Source organism: Hibiscus syriacus, unplaced genomic scaffold (genome assembly GCF_006381635.1).
Source record: "Hibiscus syriacus cultivar Baekdansim isolate YM2019G1 unplaced genomic scaffold, ASM638163v2 tig00112441_pilon, whole genome shotgun sequence".
In the NCBI taxonomy this organism is placed as follows: domain Eukaryota; kingdom Viridiplantae; phylum Streptophyta; class Magnoliopsida; order Malvales; family Malvaceae; genus Hibiscus; species Hibiscus syriacus.
Genome location: NW_024063331.1, coordinates 122,986 through 146,058, shown reverse-complemented (window position 1 = coordinate 146,058; position 23,073 = coordinate 122,986). Strand labels below are relative to the sequence as shown.

Sequence of the window (23,073 nt, the reverse complement as noted above, 5' to 3'; positions counted from 1 at the left end):
ATCGCAGCCTCATGCACCTGTGTATTGGTTTGAAGAATTCTTATAGTCTCAATATTGTCGATGTCCACTTCAATTTGATTTGCCCCACGGTCTCATGCTAATGATAAGCCATCCAACACTGCATGGAGTTCGGCGTGGAGAACCGAGCATCTCCCGATGTTCCGATGAAAACCAGCGACCCAAGCGCCATTACTATCTCGAAGAGCTCGTCCACCTGTTGCCTCCATAGTTCCTTGGTTAACAGCCCCATCTGTTTTGAGCTTTAACACGCCAGCTTTTGGTGGTTGCCATCGGGACTTCATAGCTCGTCTACCACGACTATGGTCATTCCCTGGGAGGGAGATTCTAATCATCGGAGCCCAAGACCGTGTCGATCGAATGACCTCCGTGAAGGACCAGACCTGCCCATTAAAAACAAAATTGTTACGATGTCTTCAGTGGCATTCGGTGCGATCAAGGTTCGACTGCTTGCTCAAATTTTTCTTTATCCAATCACCTAGTGGGGCGGAAAAGAAATCTTAGTTCTTCTTCCATCACCAAGAGACCAGCAAACATTGTTACGGATGAAAGTCCAAACATGGGAAAGAGATCTCCAAACGAAGGAACAATCTTGAGTAACTAATTGTTTATACTTTGAGCGAATAACCTGAACCCATATAGCATCAATTGTTATGATTTAATGGCACAATTTAATTGTTACAGTCGATTAATCGTGTAAATCAATTGTTTTATTGACATTAGGTGACTCATTTGTAAACTTACTAATATTTTTATGATATGTTTTGTAATTTAACCAAGAAAAACCTTTACTTTGTTAAATCTCGAAGTTAACTGATCGGTTAACAAAAAGAAAATCAAATTAGTTAGGCATAATGCTAAAAATAGTCTATGTTTTTTAAAATGATGATTTTAATTTTTATTATTGAATATTTTAGCTTTAGTATTTTATTTTAAGATAAAAAAACTCATTTTATATATGAAAATTAATACTTAACACATGATTAATATTCTAAAAAAAGCTCTTTTTAAATTTAAATGAAAAGTAGAGGGCTAAAATATCTCAAAAAAAGAATAAAAAATAAAGTGATTATTCTGTCGAATATTATGAATATTTTTATTTTAAAATAAAATGTCGAAAGTCAAAATATTCTAGAATATAGAATAGGGACGAAATAATCATTTTTGACAAATATTGAGAGCTAATTTTGGCATTATGCGAATTTGTTAAATAAAGTGCTACTATACCAGACTGTTTAGCTTTTAGAAGTCTCTAGACTCTCCCCATCTTGACGTTATTTTTAAATTCCCATGGCCTCGAAGTAGCTTTTTCATCATCAACGATCCCCCATGGAAGATGGCTTTGATTTCCCAACAGCCAGCGACATGGAGGAAGACGAGATGGGTATCCTAGAAGATGACCCAGTTAACTCAATTCTCAAAGTTGGAGAGGAGAAAGAGATCGGGAAAAATGGGTTGAAGAAAAAACTTGTTAAGGAAGGTCAAGGATGGGCGACTCCCTCCAATGGTGATGAAGTTGAAGGTAACCATCTTCTCCATTCATTGATTTGGTTATTCTTTTGTTTGATTTTCTTTTTATTTTGAGCTGATGGGTTTGTTGATTTTGATTTACGTTTTTTTTGTCAGTGCATTATACTGGAACTTTGCTTGATGGAACCAAGTTTGATTCCAGCCGCGATAGAGGGACTCCTTTTATATTCAAGCTCGGCCTAGGTAGATAATTTGTATCTCAGCTTCATTTCTTGATTTGTTTAGTTAGTTTCTCAGTTAAAGCTGGTGTTTTTAACTTTTTTATAATTATACAAATGTAATGAAATTGGATAAATTCTGTTGAATCTCGTGATAATGATTCAAAAAAATGAGTTTGTTTATATGCGGATTAATTAACTAAGTGCTTTTTTACTAGAAAATTGCTTGGATAAACTGTGTTTTCTGATAATTTTCTGAATTTAATTAGGTCTGAACTTTAGGATCCTTTTTCTCATGTTTGGAAATTGATAGCTAAGGGTTTTCTTTGATTAAAACCACGCAACATACATTAAATCCCGGTGCGATGTTTGGATGTTGTTTCATGGAAGTATTGAGAGAACTGGGAGGTTACTTGTCCGAAAAGAAAAGAGAAAATGAATGATATTTGGATGTTTTTTTGAAGCATTCAGAAAACAGGAAGGTTATTTATCCAAAAAGGAAAACAAGGGAGGTTATAGCTACCTAATTCAGTGAATTAATACAGTGAATTATTTCAAATTTCTGGACTATTTTGGTTCTGGAGTATCTCTCTGTAACAACATGAATGGGATATTCTAACTTTTTTCTTTCCTTTCAGGACAAGTAATCAAGGGCTGGGATGAGGGTATCAAAACCATGAAGAAGGGTGAAAATGCAATTTTCACAATACCTCCCAAGTTGGCATATGGTGAATCTGTATCACCTCCAACTATACCTCCTAATGCAACACTTCAATTTGATGTGGAGTTGCTTTCTTGGACTAGCATCAAGGATATATGCAAAGACGGAGGAATCTTAAAGAAAATAGTTGTTGAAGGGGAGAAATGGGAGAATCCGAAAGATTTGGATGAAGTGTTTGGTAAATATAAATTTATTTCCCCTTGATGCTTAAATTATTTAAAGATCTTATGTAACTATGTGCTTAATGTGTTATAGTTAGGTATGGAGCTTGTTTAGAAGATGGTACACTAATTACAGAATGTGATGGAGTAGAGTTCACTGTTGAAGATGGTTAGCTGTCATTCCTCTTTATCGCACTCTCATCCTCATTGAACCGTGGTAGCTTAAATATGACAGTGAACTTTGTACCTGCAGGCTATTTCTGCCCTGCATTGGCAAAGGCAGTAAAAACGATGAAGAAAGGGGAGAAAGCGTGGTTTATAGTGAAGCCAGAGTGTAAGTTAAGTTCCCTTATATTTTATTGGTTATGGCACACTATGAAACCTAATCAATTGCTGTTTGCTTATAGATGCATTTGATAAGGATGGTAGGCCGGCAGTGGGCAGTGAAGTTGCTGTTCCTCCAAATGCTACCCTTCATGTTACTCTTGAGTTGGTTTCGTGGAAAAGCATTTCTGATGTCACGAAGAACAAAAAGGTCTTGAAGAAGATCTTGAAGGAGGGAGAGGGTTATGAGCGACCAGCTGATGGAACAGTTGTTCAAGGTAAGATGGAATGGAATTCTATGTTTCTTTATATATAATATATTACAGTGTTTTCATTGCTCTTTTTTGTACTGTTTGCTAGTGAAATTAATTGGGAAGCTGGAGGACAGAAAGGTTTTTGTGAAGAAGGGTCATGATGAGGAGCCCTTTGAGTTCCAAATCGATGAAGGTAATGATAGTTTTCTCATCCTAGTTTGTTTCTTTCTCGACTTGTTCCTTCTTATCTTTCCTCAATAAGATCTCATGACATAGTAGCGTTTTGTTTCATACCTTGCCTTCATTAAAAGTTGTTTCTAATATAGATGACATTTGTTATAGAGCAAGTAATTGATGGTCTTGATAAAGCTGTGAGGACCATGAAGAAAGGAGAACTTGCACTTATCACTATTCAGCCAGAATACGCTTTTGGTTCATCTGAATCACAGCAGGAGTTGGCTGTTGTTCCTGTAAACTCAACAGTGTATTACGAGGTTGAGATGGTCTCTTTTGTGAAGGTTAGTGTTTATATTGCCTTTTACCGCTATGCTACATTTGTTCACTGCGAGTAGGTGTTGTGGTGACCACAGGCTTTTTGATTGCAGGAGAAAGAATCTTGGGACATGAATGCTCAGGAAAAAATCAAAGCTTCTGGGAAGAAGAAAGAAGAAGGGAATGCTTTATTCAAGGCTGGTAAATATGAAAGAGCATCGAAAAGATATGAGAAGGTATGCTCATGTAACATGCACTTTGTGATTTATGCAAATCTGGATACTCTTTTTTACTAGTGATTTGCCTATTTCACAACAATGCCTTTGTGCAGGCTTTTAGGTTCATAGAATATGACTCTTCTTTCACTGATGAGGAGAGGCGGCAAGCTAAGTTGCTAAAAGTAACATGCAATCTCAACAACGCAGCTTGCAAATTGAAACTCAAAGCTTACAAGAAGGCTAAGAAATTGTGTACAGAGGTTGTAGCTTTAATTGAATCTGTCTTGTTGAAATGTAAACATTAATGCATTCATGCCAACAGTTAGGCGTGTGCGATTTTGTAGGTGTTAGAACTTGATGATAGAAATGTGAAGGCACTATATAGGAGGGCTCAAGCATATATTCAACTTGTTGATTTCGAATTGGCAGAGGCAGATATCAAAAGGGCCCTAGAGATTGACCCCGATAACAGGTATTTCTCTACTGAAAACTGTTGTCTGTATTTTATAATATGGTTGCTTTTGTTATTTATCTGAGTTATATTCACTGCATCCTACCTTGTATGAGTGGTGACATGCGAGCTGGGTACGAATTTATCTCAAATGTTCTAGATTAATATGCACTTTGCTGCACTTGGGAAGTAGTGGTATCTTATTATATGTAGTCGGATTTTGAATAAAGCTAGAAATAAGGAGTGAAAACTGAAATTTAGTGTAATATTGGATAAGAAATCGATTTGCTTGCAGCATCCTTTTCCTTTTGACTGCAATGGTTATAAACTTGTGATTGCAGTTGAAGTAAAATGGTTCTGAACTTGTGTTACCGTTGAAGTTAATTTACCAATCTTGTTTGTAACAGGGATGTGAAACTCGAGTACCGAGTCCTAAAGGAGAAAATCAGAGAGTACAACAAGAAGGATGCACAGTTTTATGGAAACATAATTGCAAAGATGAGCAAGTTAGAGCAAGCAAAGGAAGCAAAAAAGCAGCCAATATATACAACCATTGTTAGCAAGGCATGATACCATTCGCCTGAAACAAATCCCCTTTCTTCTCCTTCTTCTCTCCTCCCTTTCTTCCTTCTCAATGTTATACAAGAGTTAAGATGAACTCCGTTATAATATAATATAATATGTACATGCACGCATGCATATTCGATAGAAAAAGTTTCAGATAGGGCTAATCACTTGGTCTGAGAAGTCATGTATGATGATGACGGTGTTCTGATTCATCTAACGAAAAATCTTTATTTCTGTGGACTCCAAGCAGGTTTGTAGACTGCCGGTTATTTTGGTTTGCCTCCTCTTGATTCTTCCGGTGATCGCAGCCGTAATCTGTCAAAAATGGTCTGATCCTCTCGTAGATCGAGTAGTTGTGTGATGTTCAAGGATTGTGGTGCTCAAGTTCATGCCGAATTTGCAGCTGAGAATAAGATCAATCATCTCAAAGTATTTAAGCCAGTTTGTATGAAGTTTTTCAAGTTAAAGTATAGTTATTGTACTTTATAACATTGTACCATGGCACTTGAATTTGTTTGGTTTTATCTTGCTAAATTTTATGCGATGAAATTGATGACAATTATAATCAATCCCTACTGTAATAAAGTGAATAATTTAATCCCCATTCATATATTTATGAGTATGTGTATAATTTATTTATGTAGGATAATGATTAATATTTTTCAAAAATAATAGCAGATAAATAATAATAAAATAAAACTCAAGAAAAATATATTATTATTACAACATTAATTATTATTTTAACTAAAATTTTAATTTACGATAATAATTATCAAACTGTGATATATATGAACTTTTTATATTTTAGTAATAAAATTATGATAAATGTTCTTACAATAAATTAAGGTTTGTTAAGACAGTTTTACCGACAGATTTTCTCAACCCCAAACAAAAGTTTTACATTTTACCTTTACCGATCTTTCGACGCGTGTACTTTTTCCCTCCAAAAACTTGACAATTCAACTTTAAAAATACCATACGACCCTTCTATGCCCTTTATACATAATAGAGCAAAACTCTATTCGAGAAATTAATTTTCACTCTATTTGATTTAAAAAATTGAATTAATTTTGAAGTGTACTTTTTCCCTCCAAAAACTTGACAATTTCATAAAATATACTTATTTTAAAATAATTTTTTAAAATTAATTTTATTAAGTCTTTTATTTTTTAAACAGTTTTATAATTTAATTTGTCATTAAATCTTTTAAATTAAATTTTATCACAACATAAATTGTAAATTTAATTATTACTATTATTATTATTCATATGATGAAAAATTAATAAGCACATAAGTCGTGAAATTGTTTAGGTAATGGACCGAACTGCATCCGAAGTGACTCATGATGATATCTTCGGTGAATATTCCGAGAGCTTTGTAGATTGGGTAACTAATGGAAATTTGCTTCTTCCGATAATTGTCAAGTCGAACTAGTTCGTTATAGATTCGTGATAGAATTCATTTCAACCACAAGAAGAAACAAATTGAATCCATCCAAAGGATAAATTCGAGATAATAAAAATAAATCGGCCGAAGGTCTGGCTTTTGCCCGAGGAAAAGCAAATTTTTAGCTCGTGTTATATCCGATGATATGACTGCATTTGCTTTAATCACGATGAATTCATTAGGTGGTGTAAATTGGTGCCTATAACTAATTCATTTTGGAGCTCCGATTGCCTCTATTTACAAAAAAGCCATAGGGATTTTGATTTCTAATGCTTGTAAATATTTCATAAATAGATTTATGTCGTCTTATTGAGAGCCCCTTAACATTATTGGTATTCTTGTATTTCCTCGTGCTTCGGTATAACGTCTTTTTGGGAAATACATAAATGTACATTCACAAATTTATCATTTCATGTTATGAAACTTTTGTCTTGTATATTACTATTAGCTTGAATATTTGAATTTTATATTTTCAATCACTTCAAGTAATATTAGATTAAAATTTTGGACATAAATTTACTTGGAAATTAAGTTTTTTTCCTTGAATCATGGAAGAGGGAGGGGCTTCAAAACAATTTCACAATCTATGTGCTTATTAATTTTTCATCATATTAATAATAATAATAATAATAATAATAATAATAATAATTAAATTTACAATTTTTGTTGTGATAAAATTTAATTTAAAAGATTTAATGAAAAATTAAATTATAAGACTGTTCAGAAAATGAAAGACTTAATAAAATTAATTTTAAAATAATTTATGCACCGAGTGAATTTTTCTTCTTCACAAACAAGATTTTAATATTAGTATTAATTCTATTTAAATATATAAAATTTTATGCACCGAGAAGATTTTATTTTTTTTAAATATAATCATAAATATTTCATTTTATATTTTATCATATCCAACAAAAACATATATAAAAAAACTAAACATCTATCAATTCGACGAATGAAAATAAAATCAATTCTAAATAAATAAATAAACTTATAAAAATAAGATAAAAATAAATAATTATTAAACAAAAATAATTTACAAAATAAATAATAGGTTTATAAAATGGATATATAAGATGAAATTATTTGGTGGTTGAATCATTTGTTGAATCATCTTTCAATGTCGACTTTGACGATAGATAAATGTGAGAAAAGAAAGAAAACAATGAATTAAACAAAAGAAAGGTAGAAAATAAAAAAAAATAAAAAAAGTTTGGAGAAGAAAAAAAATGAAGTGAAAAAACATTAATGACAAGTCATGGGTAAGTTTAAAAAGTAGTTTACCCTAACATTAAAAAAATGTTAATTTTTTTATTTTTATAATTAATTTTAAATTTTTGATTTTCTTTTTTTAAAGCCATTGGAATTAAACATTTAATTATTTTGTATAAAAATATATGTTGAGTTAATCGATTGACGGAATTGGCCAAGAGGGGGTGAATTGGCAATTAAAAATTTGGTGAAAACTTTTGCAGAAAATTGAAAGTAATTGCACAGCGATTTAGAGTGGTTCGACTTTCTCAATCAAAGTCTACGTCCACTACCTTAGCTATCCACACTAAGGATTTTCCAACAAATTCACTAATTTGTTCTTTCTTTTGAGGCCAAAGAGATAATCTTACAACACCCTCAAGAATATACCCCAATTCTTGAGAACACTCTTTCCCAAAGAGAAGATTACAAATTTGCAAACTTACAAGGAAAACCTCTCAAGGTAATATGTTTGCACAATTCTAGAACAAGAAAAGAACACTCATAAATAATTACAAATGAGCACAAATGGTGTTCTTTGAAAGCAAAATGAATATTAAAAGGAAAATTGGCTTGATTTGCACAAACTTGGTGTTTGATGCTTTCTCTCTTGTTTCTCTATGATTTATTGTTGATCAAGGGCTTCAGAACTTGTTTAAATACACCTTGAATCACTTCTGAACGTTGGGGATGATTAGTGAAGATCATATAGCCGTTTTAGTGTGAAAACAATTAATAAAACAGCTTGGAGCGTGGGGGGAATCGGTACCCCCTATGGGGAATCGGTTCCCTAAGTGTAAAATTCAAATATTTCGACCGTTATACAAGGGGGGAATCGGTACCCCTGGGGGGGAATCGGTTTCCTCCGAGCATACTGGAATTCTCGGAGCCAAACCATTCAGGGGGAATCGGTTCCCTCTGAGCAATCTGGAATTTTTGGCTTTGAAATGGTTCGAAATACTTTGTAAAATTATTTTGAAATTGTTTTAAGATTAAAACTTAATTTTACACTTTGAGTAAGGATTAAAATTGATCTTTGAAAGATTTGGAGTAATGTTTTGATATTCGAATAATTCTATCGAATATACTTAGAAAATCATTTGGAAAATCTTAAAATTCATTTAACTTAATTTGTTATATCGAAAATATCAAAATGTTTTCAACAATCTCCCCCTTTTTGATATAACAAAACATTTTAGTAATTTTAAGATTTTGAAATCAAGTTTTGAAATTACTCCCCCTTACTTTAACACTTCTCACATTTATCATTTAAAAACACTTTAGCACTTCTCCCCTTTTTTGTTAAATCAAAAAGACATTTTAAAGAATTTAAACAAGGTTTTGAAATCAGTTAGCCAATTGATTATATATAATATAAGCTACTAAGATCACAAGCAAGAGAAACGTTAGCCATTAGTTTCATAATCAATATTCATAATTAATGTGAAATGGCAAAATTGGTCATATATCTAATCATGAAGTAAATGATGCAATAATGAATAAATTTAATCACACCAAATAGATAATTTCTAACCATTCATAAATCCAAACAAATTCAAAGTCAATCAATCCACAAATTCAAACATTCCAAAATATTCAAAATGTTAAAACAATAAGTTTGGAGTTCAAAGCAAAACATTGAATCACATATCCGGATCAGGAGGAGGAAAACGAGCTCGCATAGCGGCCATTTCGTTAGTGAGGTCATTAATACGTGCGTTGGTTGTTTCATTATTTGCACGCATTTCCCGAAGAATTTCTAATTGTTGAGCTCCCATTGTGGATAATTGGGACTCTATAGAAGTAAAGCACGAATCCATAGTAGCGTATCGAAAATCGAAAGTCTCCATAAAGGATTGGAAATATGGAGGCATTGGATTCGTTTGTTGTGCTTCCTCTTCGGGCTGCTCCTCGGGCTGCTCAGGCTCATCTTCGGCTTCATCGATGTCTCGCATTAATTGCTCAAGCTCGAGATCTTCGTCAGCTTCGGGTGGAGCTTGTGAAGAACTAGCTCCCGGAGTATTTGCAGAAGATCACCGGTTTCCTTATCCTTAATCCATCCCGCTCTCGTTAAGGAAAATAGGTTAATTTGTTTCTTAAGGGGAAAAACGGCATCTAGACCGACTCTAAGCCCAGCTTTGGAAAACAGATTACTCAAAATGCAACCGTAAACAATAGATGAACAGAGTTTTTTGTTAGGAACAAGATTTACGGTTTCAACAATTTCAGCAAAAATAATATGAGGTAGGTTGATTTTAATATTGTTTTCAAAACAATGTAACCACCAAAGATCTAAGGCTCTAAGAGTAGAATAACGACATCCGGATGGTCGAAACCACCAAGAAATCATTAGATGAAGAAAACGTTCATGAAGGTCTAGGACACTTGCACTATCCCTTCTTTTATAACGAGATCCTAAAACCTGTTTTCATTTGAAATCCCATGATTATCTAATCCGAATGTATTGGCTATGTAAGCCGAGTCAATATATAAGAATTGTCCTAGAAGGTAGGAACGAATTCCTATGGTTTCGTTTCAGTTTGGTTTTTAACACAAACGGCATTAGAATAGAAAATACGAACAAGTTGATGGTAAACGATGGGTTCAAGGTCAAAGAGTTTATCAAATTTCCACTCTTGTAAAAGAGGAAGATATTTAAAATTGATAGCTAACATAGCTTGACGAGAAGGAATACGTTCTTCTCGGATTTTATAAGAGTCGAAATATTGATAATACCAAAAACGATGATTTCTAGGACCAGGATGATTGAAACACGAATTTTGGATAGTCAAATTAGGATCAATAGGATTAGGATTAGAAATTGGAATAGGTGGAGGATTTGGAGGTGGATTTGGTTGACGGTGTGAACGACTAGATGAAGACCTAGCACGTTTAGGATTGGACATGGTTTAGGAAATCAGAATAGAATTGATAACCTGCAATTTAGAAAACACATGTATGCAATTCAATCAATCCCACAACTCAATTGAGTCCTCAATATTTCAAGGTTCTCTAAATCAATCCTAATGGGCAAAGTTTTTGAAAAACTTTTGAAAAATATGGTTTTGAGAAACAATATATGTATAGTTTTCATAATAACAACATAATTTAATCAAAACACAATAATTTGAAAATTATTTTTTTTATTTCGAAAACTTAGAAAATTTAGAAAAAATCTTGTGTTTTTAATGAAATTAGTTGTAATATCTAGTTTCTAATTACTAAATAATCAATGCCCGATCTAAAATTCAACCTAGAACTAATTAAAACTAGTTATATGTTCATAAATTGATAAAATAGAAGTTTTGGAAAAATACCTTGAATGATTTCGGATTTGAGTGAGATTAGATGAAGTTTGCACGTTTTTGATGATTCCAACAGGTTTAGAGGATGATATTTGAAGTGAATTCTGATTAAAAACGTTGATTTGAGGCAAAGTGGAGATATGGAGAGCGTAGAGAGGAGAAACGACGTAAGAGAAGAGAAGAGAGTTTTGGGCCAAAACCAAGGGTTCTGCCCGATAAAACCAGAACCCCAGGGGGGTATCGATTCCCCTGTGGGGGGAATCGGTTCCCCTTCAAAGGGGGAATCGATTCCCTCAAGGGGGGATCGATTCCCTCTGCACCAAAATGCTAAAATCCGATTTTAAACACCCAAAATGCTAAATTAATTTCCTCTAGTGGTATTGGCAACTCATATATTGAAAATTAATCATGTTCAAACAATTCAATTAATCTTTAAACAATATTTGAACATAAAATTAATTTTTTATTAAGAATCATAAACTCCCCCTAACTAATAGCAATGAATGCAATCAAAAATTACTCTTATAAGCATTTTTCATTTATTATTAAAAGTGCTAAAATTATTTTAAACACTCAGTGAAGATAGATTGGTCAAACCTAATTCTCTCCTAAGTGTCCAAAATCGTTCCTTGTCTAAAGGTTTTGTAAAGATATTCGCTAATTGGTGCAAAGTATCAACAAATTCTAGAACTACATATTCCTTAGTGACATGGTCTCTAATGAAGTGATGTCTTATTTCAATGTGCTTAGTTGTAGAGTGTTGGATGGGATTTTTAGTGAGACAAATAACACTAGTATTGTCACACTTGATAGGAATGGTACCTACTTCAATTCCATAATCAAAAAAGTTGTTGTTTCATCCATAAAACTTGTGCACAGCAACTACCAGCTGAAATGTATTCGGCTTCAGTGGTAGATAATGCAACACAATTTTGTTTCTTTGAAAACCAAGAAATTAGCATATTTCCAAGGAATTGGCAAGTACCGGAGGTGCTTTTCCTATCTAATTTGCATCCTCCATAATCCGCATCAAAAAAAGTATGCAAGCTAAAGCTAGAGTCTCTAGGATACCAAAGTCCTAAACTATGAGTGTCCTTAAGGTATCTAAAGATTCTCTTAACAGCTAGTAAATGTGATTCCTTAGGGCATGATTGAAATCTAGCACATAAGCAAACACTAAACATAATGTCCGATCTACTTGCAGTTAGATAAAGTAGAGATCCAATCATTGACCTATATAATTTAACATCTACACATTTACCTCCTTCATCTAAGTCAAGCTTTGTTGAAGAGCTCATTGGAGTGTCATGAGGTTTGCCATTTTCCAGTCCAAACTTCTTGAGCATATCTTTGACGTACTTAGCTTGATTGATGAAGATGCCATCTTTTCTTTGCTTGATTTGGAGTCCCAAGAAAAATGAGAGCTCCCCCATCATGCTCATCTCAAACTCACTTTGCATTAACTTAGAAAATTCTTGGCAAAGAACATCATTAGTAGAACCAAATATTATATCATCAACATAAATTTGAACTACTAATAAATCTTTACCTTTATGCTTCAAAAACAATGTAGTGTCAACCTTCCCTTTTGAAAAACCTTTTTCAATTAAAAAAATTTGACAATCTTTCATACCAAGCTCTAGGAGCTTGCTTTAAACCATAAAGAGCTTTTGTCAATTTTAAAACATGATCCAGAAAATTTGAATCTTCAAAACCTGGAGGTTGTTCTACATACACTTCTTCTTTTATAAAACCATTTAAAAATGCACTTTTAACATCCATTTGATATAATTTAAATTCATTGAAACATGCAAATGCTAATAACATTCTAATTGCTTTCATCCTAGCTATGGGAGCGTATGTTTCATCATAGTCTATGCCCTCTTCTTGAGTATACCCTTGAGCAACAAGTCTAGCCTTGTTTCTCACTATATTACCACTCTCATCAAGCTTATTTCTAAATACCCATCTAGTACCTACAGTAGATTTATTTCTAGGCCTTTCAACTAATGTTCATACTTTACTTCTCTCAAATTGATTTAACTCTTCTTGTATAGCCATAATCCAATGTTCATCATTTAATGCTTCTTTAATATTCTTAGGCTCTATGCATGAAATAAATGCAACATAATTACAAATATTTCTAAGAGAAGATCGAGTTGTTACCCCTTTTGATGGATCACCTATAATTTCACCATCCTTGACATAGTTGTACTCTCTTGGATAAGATACTTCCCTTTCTTCAATGGTTGGATTCTCAAGAGGATCATGAGTTTCCTCATTTTTCGTTTCTTCCTTTGATGATGGTTCTCCAACGTCATGTCTAACGTCATTTGTATTTATAACACCTACATCATCATTCACACAAGAATCCTTCCTCGGGAAGGGGATTATCATTGAAAACAACGTGTATAGACTCTTCTACAACTAAAGTTCTTTTATTAAATACACGATAGGCTTTAGAATTTAAGGAATAACCCAGAAAAATTCCTTCATCACTTTTAGCATCAAATTTGCCAAGGTTTTCTTTACCGTTGTTTAAAACAAAACATTTACATCCAAAAGGATGAAAATAACTAATGTTAGGCTTTTTATTTTTGAAAATTTCATATGGAGTTTTCTTTCAAATTGGCCTAATCATTACTCGATTTACAACATAACAAGCGGTATTTTATGGCTTCCGCCCAAAAATATTTTGGCAAATTATTTTCACAAAGCATGGTTCTAGCCATTTCTTCTAAAGTTCGATTTTTCCTCTCAACAACTCCATTTTGTTGAGGGGTTCTAGGTGCTGAAAAATTATGGCTAATACCGTTAGAGTTACAAAATTTAGTAAATCCAAGATTTTCAAATTCAGTTCCATGATCACTCCTAACACTAGTTATAGAGTAACCTTTTTCATTTTGGATTACTTTTGAAAATGTGATGAATTGTTCTAATGCTTCATCTTTAGTATTTAAAAATAGAACCCACGTATATCTAGAATAGTCATCTTCCAAGACAAATGCATATTGTTTTCCACCCAAGCTAGTAGTTCTAGTTGGCCCAAAAAGATCTAAATGGATCAATTGTAAAACTCTACTAGTTGATACATCATTAATGGATTTAAAAGAAACTCGCTTTTGTTTTCCTTTAGCACAAGCATCACAGATTTTATCATTATCAAATTTAAGCTTAGGCAACCCTCTTACTAGGTCTCCTTGAATTAACCGTTGCAAAACACTCATACTAGCATGTCCTAGTCTCCTATGCCATAACCAACTATCATGTTCATCCTTAGCAACTAGGCATAAATTAGTCATATCAAAAGAATCTAAATGCACCATGTATATATCCCTATTTTATGACCAATAAGCATAATCGAAAGTAGATGCAATGTCAATCAATTTTGTAATCATTTAAAATAAAAAATTGTATCTTTTATCAAATTTATTTTTCAAAAGATTATGCTTTTAACCCATTCACATATAAAACATTATGCAATGTTGATTATAGAGAGTAAGAGCACATGCATAAAGTTTTTGAAAATGTTATGCATTAAAACTTTATAATATTTAAACAAAAATCTATGCATAAACATTAAAAATTTCAGATCAAAATTTTGCAAAACCAAAGTTCTTGAAAAATCAATATCAATTATTAAAGAGATATCAATTACATTTTAAAAAATAATTTTGACCAAAAATTAATATGATGAACTAGAGTTTATAAAAAAAAATTACCATGTTCATCATACAATATTTTTCAACTTACATGAGACAAAACATAATCATTTAGAATTATTTAACATTTAAAACCTCATGCATGCATAGAATAAATGAGCAACCAAATAAAATAAAATAAATTAAGTTTAGAGGTTACCCATTACTTTTTCATGTGTGGCTAGAGCATCTTGAATATCATCAACTTCATCACCATTGCTCCCACACACCTACAAGAGACATTTAAGTAGATTTTGGTATCCAAATTGCTTTGGATCCTTGAACATTAGTTTCAATGCCTCTTGTTCCTTTTGGAATCCATACTTGTCTAATTTTAAATCGTTTTCCTTTCTTTAAAGGACAAGTATGTTCCTTATGACCATGATAATGACAATGCGAACATATTGTCATTATTGAACTAGATGAATTATTTAGAATGATCTCTTTTTATTTTGTTAAACATTCAAGCTTATCATTTAAATTGAAATTTTCTTTTTCAATACTTTCAAATTTCATTTTTGAGAGTTCTAAATCCTTCTTCAAGATTTCATTTTGATTTTCAAAATCCATTTTCATTTCTAGAAGAAGTTTGTTTAATTTGAAAATTTCTTTTTCAAAGTTTTCAGATTTTATTTTTGAAAGCTCTAACTCCTTTCTCAACATTTCATTTTGATTTTCCAAGTTTGTTTTAGCTTTCAAAAGAAGATAATTTTTAGCAATAAATTTAGAAATCAATTTATTGTATTTGGAGTTCATGGTCTCAAACTCCGAAAATAATTTATCATAAGCATCTTGTAACTCATTAAAAGATTTTGAATTTGATATATTTGAGTTAGAAGATACCTTTGGCTCTGTGAGAGCTAATAGAGACATCACTTTTATTGGTTCTTCTTCTTCCTTGTCTCTATAGATCTCCTCAAGCTTATCCCACATTTTCTTGGCACTTGAACAATAAGAAATTCCTTTATATACATTAGGATCAATTGCACAACACAACATATGCATAGCCTTTGAGTTTTGTTGAGCTTCATTCCGTTCTTGAATACTCCACTTCTTTGCCTTCTTAGTAGGAGAGGAATATCCTTTCTTGATTATCATCCAAGCTTCCATATCAAATGCTTTGATGAATATCATCATACACCTCTTCCAATGACGATAATTTGTTCCATTGAAGTGTGGAAGCACGTCAATTAGTCTGGATTATTCCATGGAGAATGAACCGGAAGTGTACGTCATCTTTATCGATTTAACTCTTCCCGAATCGACTCAAGAGGTGATTAAACCTTCAAATGAGTTAGGCTCTGATGCCAATTATTGAGTTAATCGATTGACGGAATTGACCAAGAGGGGGTGAATTGGCAATTAAAAATTTGGTGGAAGCTTTTGCAGAAAATTGAAAGTAATTGCACAGCGATTTAGAGTGGTTCGACTTTCTCAATCAAAGTCTACGTCCACTACCTTAGCTATCCACACTAAGGATTTTCCAACAAATTCACTAATTTGTTCTTTTTTTGAGGCTAAAGAGATAACCTTACAACACCCTCAAGAATATACCCCAATTCTTGAGAACACTCTTTCCCAAAGAGAAGATTACAAATTTGTAAACTTACAAGGAAAACCTCTCAAGGTAAGATGTTTGCACAATTCTAGAACAAGAAAAGAACACTCACAAATAATTACAAATGAGCACAAATGGTGTTCTTTGAAAGCAAAATGAATATTGAAAGGAAAAATGGCTTGATTTGCACAAACTTGGTGTTTGATGCTTTTTCTTTTGTTTCTCTATGATTTCTTGTTGATCAAGGGCTTCAGAACTTGTTTAAATACACCTTGAATCACTTCTGAACGTTGGGGATGATTAGTGAAGATCATATAGCCGTTTTAGTGTGAAAACAATTAATAAAACAGCTTGGAGCGTGGGGGGAATCGGTACCCCCTATAGGGAATCGGTTCCCTAAGTGAAAAATTCAAATATTTCGACCGTTATACAAGGGGGGAATACCCCCTGGGGGGGAATCGGTTCCCTCCGAGCATACTGGAATTCTCGGAGCCAAACCATTCAGGGGGGAATCGGTACCCCCTTAGGGGGGAATCGGTTCCCTCTGAGCAATCTGGAATTTTTGGCTTTGAAATGGTTCGAAATACTTTGTAAAATTATTTTGAAATTGTTTTAAGATTAAAACTTAATTTTACACTTTGAGTAAGGATTAAAAATGACATTTGAAAGATTTGGAGTAATGTTTTGATATTCGAATAATTCTATCGAATACACTTAGAAAATCATTTGTAAAATCTTAAAATTCATTTAACTTAATTTGTTATATCGAAATATCAAAATGTTTTCAACAATATATCATTATTTATAATAATTAAAAATAAATATATTTTAATTTATTAAAGCTATGATCAAATTTAAAGAATATATAAATAACATGGACTATTTGTGTAATTATACCATCCAAGTAAGTCTGTTAACTGCTATTGACAGGTCACATGTATTTTTCGTCACGTCTGTTAACGGCGAGTGACCAATTTGTAACAAACGATAACGTTAGTGATCGATTTGTAACTTTTAAAACATCAGTCGTGAAAACGAAAACTTACCAAAACATTAGTGACCATGGAGTAGTTTACCTAAAAAATTATTTAAATTAAAATCAAATAATATCATAATATTATAAATATTTACAATTAAATTTAAACAAAAACTTAAAATTATGAATCGACTCGACTCGAGAAAATTTCAAGTTAAATTCGAGTTATAAAATATAACTCATCAACTAGAATTACTTAATTTTTTTTATTAAACTCGACTCGATCAAATGCTCATGCCTACAATACTTATTTTGACATTAATTAAAGAATAATTTAATTATTTATATAAAAAATTAAATACTTTAGGTATCTATGTTAATAAAGAATACTTTAGGTGTTTATTTTTACTTAAAAAAATTTAGATATTTATTTTGATAAAAAAATACTTTAAATACTTAAATATAAAAAAAAATATACTTTCAATACTTGTTTGTGATATGAGCTTAAAAAATTGATTATTAAAATAAATAATAATATAATGATTAATGCTACAATTTACATTTTCTTATTACAGATAAAACAGAGAAGTCGAGAGATAGATCGTAAAAGTGGGGCTTCTCTCGAAATTAGAAATTTTCTCGAGTAAAAAATTGTTCTCCATGCAGAGCGGTCCTCGGCTGCAACAGTACAATCATAATCAGCAGTTTCAACAACAGCAACAGCAACAGGTTCAATTTTTCTGTATAATGATGACTCACTGAGTCTGCAGTCGGATTTTGTAGGCGCTGTTGCTGCTGCATCCGCTTCTGCTTCTTCTTCTTCTTCTTCTGCTGCTGGTGCCTTGTCTAATCTTAAGCTCTCTAACGGTTTGCATTCCAATGAAGGTTCGTTTATGATTATTATTATTATTATTGCAAATTTTCCGTGCCATCAGTTTGTCACTTTTAGGGTTTTGCCACGATGTCTTGCAAGTAGATTCATGCAATAAACTTTGTTTTATGTTTCGCTTCACAAAAATTTCCCTTAAAAGAAGGTTACCTTACTGATTTCGAGTGTATTCTTTGGTGTTGGGCGATTATTTTTACTAAATTATTTATTTCTTTTTCTACTTGTTTTTTACTTCTGAAAGGGGAAAAAGGTGTATCTGGAGATATATATATGTCATATATTAAAAGTTTAGACCAGAAGAACAAATTAAATTTTTTGATTTAATTGGTAAGATTATTATATGTCACATATTAGCCGTTTGCTCATTTTTATTTTAATGTTATTATGCTTTAATTCTTTGGTAATTTTTGAAATTTTTTTGAAAGTAAAAAAAAGAAAAAACAAGTCGAAAAAGCCATAACTAGTCGGGTTTTTCTTGAAAGCTGTTTTTATTTTATGAATTTTGAATGTCTCGATCATTTACGATGTATGTATGAAGGTATTTAAGTCTGTTTAACTTCTTTTATAGCAATGCTATAGAATCCACCTAAGGCTGGTATGATCTTTTGAAATTAGAATTTTTTTAGTCCTGATCTTGGAATTACATCCTGAGTTAAACATGGATTGGGCCTTCATTTTTCTTACTATTAATCGAGGAACTCCTGTGTTAAAATTAGCCTTTTTTAGTTTATTTGGAGCACATCTTGTTGTTCACTTTTAACTAATGGGGAAACTTTCTATCGAGAATTAACTTCTAGATTTGGCAAGGTCATATGACTAGCTTATGGTGTGTAACTGGTAATAACGATTGACAAGTGAAAATTGAACACCAATGTGATGCAAGAATTGGGAGTTTGGGCTCTAATCAGCACATAAATTTGAGAACTATCTCTTTGCATGAATCATTTCCAGTATAGGTTCAGTTGAAAATTTTGACCTATAGAAGTTTTAGGTGTTAATGACAAAGTTAAATCAGGATGTGAATTTGAAAACTTATGAACTCTGGAGCATCTGGTGTCCATGATAAGGCAGCTCATTTGCTTGGTAAGGTAGCTCATGCAGGACTAAATAGAGTCCCACCTATCATCCATTATGTGTCTCTGTTTACTTTAGCTTAAAAAGATTCATTAATTAAATATTGTGGTTGGGAGTGCACAACTGCACATTTCCCTTTCACATCATTGTGTTCTGCTTGGGGGTTTGGCAACTATAATAACCATGTCTATCTGGAAGACCTTTCTAACATATCATATTTGATAGTTTTTTCTCTCTATACCTTCCATTTTTAGGTGAAGTTTAGTTGACATAACAAGGTCTTTATATTGATAAATGCTGAAGGGCTTCTATATTTATGTGTTTCAGTTGATGACAACACACTCATGGCACTTGCTCATCAAAACTACAAGGCTGGGAGCTACAAGCATGCTTTAAAACACAGCAGTGCAGTTTATGAGAGGAACCCGTGTCGTACTGATAACCTTCTTCTCCTGGGTGCAATTCATTATCAGGTTGTTTCATAAGTTTTGCTTGATATCTGTCACGCATTATTTTTTACTTATCACAACAACGTCCACTTGCTCATAAGATTTATTGCCTTGCTTGGTTGATTCATGATGTTTTTTTTATGGTCATTTATTTAACTATCGGCTCTGCACCCTAGTCTTTTCAGAGAGAAAAAAAGGAAAAAGAAAAAGAAATCTGCACTTATGTTATGAAACTTATTTTTTATCACAAGTTTTCCTTCTTAGCTCCAGATTGCTAAATGCTTTATTTGGAATATGGAGGAATAAATGCCTCTGAAAGTGAACACTTTATTGTTCTCAGTTGCATAATTATGATCAATGCATTGTGAAGAATGAAGAAGCTCTTAGAATTGATCCACACTTTGCGGAGTGCCATGGGAATATGGCAAATGCTTGGAAGGTATCTTCTGAGTGTCTTTGATTGTAGCTGCTTTTCAGTTTGTTGTCCTTTTCTGGTGGCATATGCATTAATAATGCTTTCTGCTGCAGGATAAAGGCAATATCGATACTGCAATCCGGTATTATTTGTTTGCAATTGAGGTTAGTAAACAGTGGTTAATGTGTTTGCTTTGTGGTCCCCATCATGTATTGATTATCTTTTTCTTATTTGAAGCGTTTGTGAAATAAGAAGTCAGCATTCTTTATTTTTTTCTTTTGCATTGTCTTTTTAATTTTTATACCATATTTTGATTAGAGAATTGATAGTACGGTTTAGAACCTTCCCATTATCATATCAGGATGAGAGAATATTTTACACTTTCTTTTTAGATTTCACCCTGGCGAAACATTCTACCTAAACAGTGCTCACTTTATTTATTTGTGATTATATATTGACATGTTGGAATCCCCTGGGCTGGCAGGTTAATTACAACATTTTTAGCTTGTGATGGGAGCTTCGGTGCAATTCATCTGACTTTGTCATTTGAAATCAACTAGGATAGCCTTACTCGTGTCCAAGTTAAATTTTGATGTGCCTTCCTTTTTCTACATAATTATCAGTTGGTTTAAATAACCAGGACAATCTAGATCTTACATTTGTATAAATATATATAAAAGTTCATTTTGAAATACTTGGGTGTGAATAACTTCTAGGAGAAGTGTTATTAAGATAGAGTTATGTTTGTACGAAGTATTATCACTAAAACTGTCAAACCATAACCGAAATATGATTGTGGTATTTGTAAAAGTAACTTATATGTAAGCATTTGCACTTCTTTTATTTCTGAAGAACAATTTATGGTTGAAAATGAGACAAGAAGATGCCATGCTTTAAATTGTCTTTATTTATTTACTTGTAAATTTATGGCTGCAATCTGAAATGCATGTAGTTTACTCTATATGGGCTACAGATTAAGTATACACATATACTTCTCTATAAGTTCTACTTTTTTTTTTAATTTGTACGTAGTGGTCTATGATTGATTATATGGCACATTATAGAGTTTTATCTTTATCTTTTTTGCTTTGATTCATGAACAATATATATGTTTTGTCTACTTTATATTAAATGTTTTTAGGTTAATTTTGTTTACTCTAATGATCTACCGCTAAGAAGGCCTCTTTTCCTGGGACCATAAAACACTTTTTCATCTGATGTAAGCCTTGACCTTTGGCTTTGGGATCCAAATATGTTAAGATCATAAAATTATTCTAAGGAGCTATCAGTTCTTCATTACTTTCTCAAAATGTTTGTGTTTTAATTTCTTTGTATTTGAACTGGTAAAAAGTATGTATGATTTGTAAAGTCTTACATATATTTACAACTGAATTCCATTATTGATTGAAAGCATGCTGTAATCTTATCCAAATGTCATGCCATGGAAAAATCCATGTATGTATTGATGCTAACTTTCCTTTGTTTCTTGCCCTCGCAAAATCTTTAGAATAACTAAAACCAGCAGTCTCATGCGACTGATGATCCATTGTTATGCTCCGTTTTTTGTCTGTTAATACTGACTGCATAATTTAATGTTTTGCTATTCATTTGTTCACTTCTGTTTGAATTTTGATTTTGAAGCTTCGACCTAATTTTGCTGATGCATGGTCAAATTTAGCAAGTGCGTACACCCGGAAAGGGAGACTTAATGAGGCAGCCCAATGTTGCCGCCAATCGCTTTCATTAAATCCTCGTTTGGTACATCTTTTTTTTCTATCTTCTTCCCACATACATGTTTGAAAAATTCTGAGATTATTATGGAATTCCATGTGTTGATAGGTTGATGCTCACAGTAATCTTGGCAATTTAATGAAAATTCAAGGATTTGTGCAAGAGGTAAGGGAATGCCAATGTCGTCATTTTCCCTCAATTGTTTGATGTTGTTTGTTTTGAGGTGCTCTGGCTACACTACAAATGTTGGTCGTTATTGGTTTGGCTGTCTTGGTGATAAACTAAATCATGTGACATGTATGCTTCAGAAACTTCATTTAGATCTCTGTTCCTATTGACTGGAGTGCAGTGTTTTGCCATTTGGATCTTTCTCCGGCCAAGTGATTCTTATAGATTCCTGAACTGGTATAGATGCAAGTTTTTGCTACACGAAATTGGTCTCTTTTCCTCTATTGGGAAAGATTTAGATCCTTTTATTTTTATGTTAAAATATGTGATGCCATGTACTGTTTTTTGTTAATCGTGGTGACTTAAATCCTTCCTGTGAAATGTTGAGGGTTTGAAACCCTTGCTTACATGGAGACTTTAAAGTCCTGGTTTCCTCTCTTTTGTGTTTATTTGTGTTAATCTCTTTAGTATAGCTTTACTTCTGATGTGTTTATATTAACAAGCTAGAGCTATGCTATGCATGATATTTTTGGTTTGTTCTTTTTTTCTTTTTAAAAATTGTTTGATTCATTCTACTTATAGGCTTACAATTGCTACCTTGAGGCATTACGTATACCACCGAATTTTGCAATTGCATGGTCCAATCTTGCTGGGCTTTTCATGGAGGCTGGTGACCTTAACAAAGCACTTCAATACTACAAGGTATGTGTTACATACTGTAATGAATTTTGGCATCAATCTTCAAGCCCACAATCCATTCCAAAAGATCTTTTATGATTCTCTGATATTGGGTTTAACAAGTGATTTTAGGTCTCTTGCTTGTTTTTGTAATTTGCATTATATTTTGGTTTCTCTTGGAAAAATATTTGGCTCTTGCTTTATTATGTAATTTGTATCAATTGGTTGTGGATTTGAGTCTTCAGTTTATTGAATCCATTCATTAGTTTTGCTTGAAAAAACTATTTAAAACTAATATGTTGGATAAAAAGACCAAGAAGTAAAGAAACTTTTTCCCCTCAAGGCTAAACTTTATAATGAATTTATTATAATTTCTCATTTACTTTTAAAGATGTGTCTATGTACACGCATCTTACTTTTGAACTCTTTTTAGCCACACTCCGCATGTCCAAAAGTTTGAGCAAATGGCGAGTCAGAACCTTAGTCTAATATCCAAGTCTCTGTAACTTCGTTCACAGCTCTTTCATATATTTTTGGC

The 23,073-nt window shown here is 32.5% G+C and overlaps 2 protein-coding genes across 3 annotated transcripts in view; both read left to right on the top strand.

The window, feature by feature from the left end:
- Positions 1–1,302: 1,302 nt before the first annotated feature.
- On the top strand, positions 1,303–5,463 carry LOC120179618 (peptidyl-prolyl cis-trans isomerase FKBP62-like). Its single transcript, XM_039185180.1, has 13 exons — positions 1,303–1,540; positions 1,645–1,731; positions 2,345–2,605; positions 2,683–2,757; positions 2,842–2,922; positions 2,996–3,190; positions 3,273–3,359; positions 3,509–3,684; positions 3,772–3,894; positions 3,990–4,136; positions 4,221–4,348; positions 4,735–4,891; positions 5,145–5,463. The coding sequence occupies exons 1-13, from the start codon at positions 1,348–1,350 to the stop codon at positions 5,253–5,255; spliced, it is 1,821 nt and encodes a 606-aa protein (XP_039041111.1). The 5' UTR covers positions 1,303–1,347; the 3' UTR covers positions 5,256–5,463.
- Positions 5,464–17,783: 12,320 nt separating this feature from the next.
- The window catches only part of LOC120179616 (probable UDP-N-acetylglucosamine--peptide N-acetylglucosaminyltransferase SEC), a 49,100-nt gene continuing 43,810 nt past the window's right edge, over positions 17,784–23,073 (top strand). The window contains exons 1-7 of one of the 2 annotated variants that reach the window (XM_039185177.1): positions 17,784–18,016; positions 19,422–19,567; positions 19,884–19,982; positions 20,072–20,122; positions 21,600–21,716; positions 21,798–21,854; positions 22,440–22,559. In XM_039185177.1, the coding sequence (XP_039041108.1) occupies positions 19,439–19,567; positions 19,884–19,982; positions 20,072–20,122; positions 21,600–21,716; positions 21,798–21,854; positions 22,440–22,559 (573 nt within the window). In that variant the 5' untranslated portion in view covers positions 17,784–18,016; positions 19,422–19,438. The remainder of the gene's footprint in view (positions 18,017–19,421; positions 19,568–19,883; positions 19,983–20,071; positions 20,123–21,599; positions 21,717–21,797; positions 21,855–22,439; positions 22,560–23,073) is intronic. The other variant, XM_039185178.1, reaches the window with a different exon arrangement.